Source organism: Empidonax traillii, unplaced genomic scaffold (assembly GCF_003031625.1).
Source record: "Empidonax traillii isolate 1590-97213 ecotype Southwest subspecies unplaced genomic scaffold, ASM303162v1 scaffold6706:size5773, whole genome shotgun sequence".
NCBI lineage: Eukaryota > Metazoa > Chordata > Aves > Passeriformes > Tyrannidae > Empidonax > Empidonax traillii.
Window position 1 is genome coordinate 2,382 of NW_020961899.1, and position 3,392 is coordinate 5,773.

General features: G+C 50.1%; 1 protein-coding gene across 1 annotated transcript in view; it reads left to right on the forward strand.

The window, feature by feature from the left end:
- LOC114073502 (proteasome subunit beta type-6-like) overlaps positions 1-3,269 on the forward strand; it is a gene marked incomplete at its 3' end in the record, with an annotated part of 4,480 nt that extends 1,211 nt beyond the window's left edge. The window contains exons 2-4 of the mRNA XM_027911242.1: positions 25-92; positions 1,375-1,506; positions 3,072-3,269. Of these exons, the coding sequence (XP_027767043.1) occupies positions 25-92; positions 1,375-1,506; positions 3,072-3,269 (398 nt within the window). The remainder of the gene's footprint in view (positions 1-24; positions 93-1,374; positions 1,507-3,071) is intronic.
- Between the last annotated feature and the right edge of the window lie 123 nt (positions 3,270-3,392).

Genomic DNA, 3,392 nt, shown 5'->3' on the forward strand with positions numbered 1-3,392 from the left:
CTTTCCCCCCCCCCCCTCCCCCAGACCACCATCATGGCCGTGGAGTTCGACGGGGGCGTCGTCATCGGGGCCGATTCCCGAACCACCACCGGGTGAGGGGCTATATGACGTCATCGATGACATCATTGGTGACGTCACCAGCGACGTCACACGGGGGGGCCCCAGGGCCCTGTCAAAGGGGCTGTCACCTTGTTATGACGTCACCGCGATGTCACCATGGTGCCACCCCCAAAACCCCCGAGGGGAGCCCCAAAGTTCCTCCAAAAAAAATCCTTTGGGTTTTTTTTTTTTTTTGGCCGCAATTCCTGAAAAAAAAAAACTACAAAAAAAAACCCCAAACACCTCCCCCCGTCAGGTTGAAAGATCCCAAGGAACTGTTTGCCTAATTTTTTTCGGGGGGAAAAAAAAAATCGGATTTTAAATCCCGCGTTTAAATCCCCCAGTTCTGAAGGATTTCCTCTTCCTCCTTCTCCTCCTCCTCCTCTTCCTCCTCCTCTTCCTCCTTCTCTTCCTCCTCCACCTCCTCTTCCTCTTCCTTCACCTCCTCTTCCTCTTCCTGCTCCTCTTCCTCCTCCTCTTCCTCCTCCTCTTCCTCTTCCTCCTTCTCCTCCTCTTCCTCTTCCTTCACTTCCTCTTCCTCTTCTTTTTCCTGCTCCTCCTCCTCCTCTTCCCCCTCCTCTTCCTCCTTCTCTTCCTCCTCCACCTCCTCCTCCACCTCCTCCTCCTCCTCTTCCTCCTCCTCTTCCTCTTCCTCCTCTTCCTCTTCCTCCTCCTCCTCCTCCTCCTCCTCCTCTTCCTCCTCCTCCTCCTCCTCTTCCTCCTCCTCCTCTTCCTCTTCCTCCTCCTCCTCTTCCTCCTCCTCCTCTTCCTCCTTCTCTTCCTCCTCCACCTCCTTCTCCTCCTCTTTATTAGCATCTTATCAGCACGGTTTTTTTTATTTTTAACCCTCCTCTTTTTCGGCAAAACCTTCAGAGCTCCTTTTTTTTTCGCCCCTTTTTTGGGCTCACCCTTAATTTTTCCTTTCCCTCTCTATTTTCAACTGAATCCTTTTCCCCTCCTTTCGAGGGTGGGGAGAGTTTGCAAATCCCACAGATCCATCTCCCACCACCAGCAGTGCTAAAAACCACCTTATCAGCACGTTTTTTTTTTTTTTATTTTTAACCCTTTATTTTTATTTTGGCAAAACCTTCAGAGCGTTTTTCGCCTCCAACTCTTCGGGGCCTCGAAGCGGCGACAGCTCTGCGGGGTGGGGTGGGATGGGATGGGATGGGAAACTCCCAGCAGCGTTTTTTGGGGGTGCCTTCCCTGGGAGGGTGTCCTGACCCCCCTGAAAGACCCTCTTGGGATCATTCTGACCCCCTCAACCCACCCCAGGTCCTACGTGGCCAACCGCGTGACGGACAAGCTGACGCCGGTCCACGAGCGCATCTTCTGCTGCCGCTCGGGCTCGGCCGCCGACACGCAGGCCGTGGCCGACGCCGTGGCCTACCAGCTGGCCTTCCACAGGTAAACCCACCCCCAAAACAAACAAAAAAAGCAGATAAAACTGTGTTTAGGCGAGAGTTTTCTGCCTGAAAACCGGCGAGGTGTTTATGGATGGACGTGGGAAAACAGCCCCTTGAGCTGGTTGGGTTAGAGTGGGTGTTTTTATACGGGTTTGGCGATGATTACATCATAACCACATCCATATTCATCATAACCACATCCATATTCACATTATTACATCATAACCACATACATATTCATCATAACCACGTACATATTCATATTATTACATGATAACCCCATCCATATTCATCATAACCACATCCATATTCATCATAACCATGTACATATTCACATTATTACATCATAACCACATCCATATTCACATTATTGCATCATAACCCCATCCATATTCATCATAACCACATGCATATTCACATTATTACATCATAACCACATCCATATTCATATTATTGCATAATTAGATTACAATATTCACAACAGGCGGAGTCAGGGGCGGAGAGGGAGGCGTGGCCTCCATTTTGAGGAATATTTCGGCGGTGAAAGCCCCCTCAGTCGAGGCAGCCTTTGAGAAACAAGAGGTTAACTCAAACCCAAAATGGGGGAAGTAATTCCAAAACCCCTCGCAATTAGGAAACCACAAAAGTAATAAATTGTCTGAGGAACGAGATAGAACGTTTAAAGCGTAAAACGAAGAGATAGCGGCATCAGCCAATCTTAGGGCCGAGCCAAAAGTCAACCTGATCCTACTACAGTCCCCAACTATCCAAATTAGGGATAGATTTGAGGGAAAAATTCCAAAGTTTACCACGAGGAAGAAGAGCGACCGACCCCTGCCCGCGACGAAGGCTGCGGGAACTCCCCCCCCCCCAAACCTCCCCCAAATCGAAGATATGAATATTTACAAGTAGACGTTGCAATTTAATGAATATGCATGGTTTATGATGTAATTTTATGGTCAAGACTCTATAATTATGAAGAGCCGTGCTGATTGTACACGACAAGAGCTCTTCGGCCAGGGCGACCCGGGAACTCTCCCGCATTAAAATACCTCCCTGCTTTAAGGAAAACAAATCTTTTATCCCTAAAGCAGCCCCTCTCTCTCTCTCTGCCTTTTTTTGGGAGGCAAAAATTCAGCTTCAGTGGGGAAGTTTCTGTTTGCCTTCATCTCGGGGGGGGAGGGGCTGCTTTTCCCATCCTCATCCTCGCTTCGCCTCGGGGGGACCTTTTGTACTTTTGTTTTATTCTTTGTGTTCTGATCTCTCTGGCCCTCAAAGAAACCCCTTTGGCTTTGGGTTTGTTTTACCCCTTGAGGTGTCACCTCGGGGGCTCCTCTGGGGTTGAGATTTATGGGGGTTGGGGGGTTCTTTGTCCGGTGTTTGTGGGGGTTTCTTTAAGGTTTGACGACGCCCAGCACGGGACGAAACGTAGCTCACAGTAAATTAAATAAAACACAGCTTTTGGTAAATTATTATAACTCACACAGGGAGGGGGGTAAAGGAAAAATATTTTATTAACCTTTTCAACATTTCAGGAGATTTTTTTTTGGGGTTTTTTTTTCTCAGTGTGGAGCTGGAGGAGCCGCCGCGGGTGCGAACGGCCGCCCGCCTCTTCCAGCAGAGCTGCTACCGCTACCGCGAGGAGCTCAGCGCCGGCATCATCGTGGCGGGCTGGGACCCCCGCCGGGGGGGACAGGTGGGGGTTTTTTTGGGGGATGGGGGGTGGTTCTTCTTCTTTCCACCCTTTTTGTCGCCTCTGGAAACGTTTGGGTTGGGGGAGAGAGCTCCCCCCCCCCAAGAACTGCCCCTGGGAACCCCAAACCCCCCCAAAACCTACTCTGGGACCCCAAATATGACCCCAAATCCACTCTGGGACCCCCAACCCCC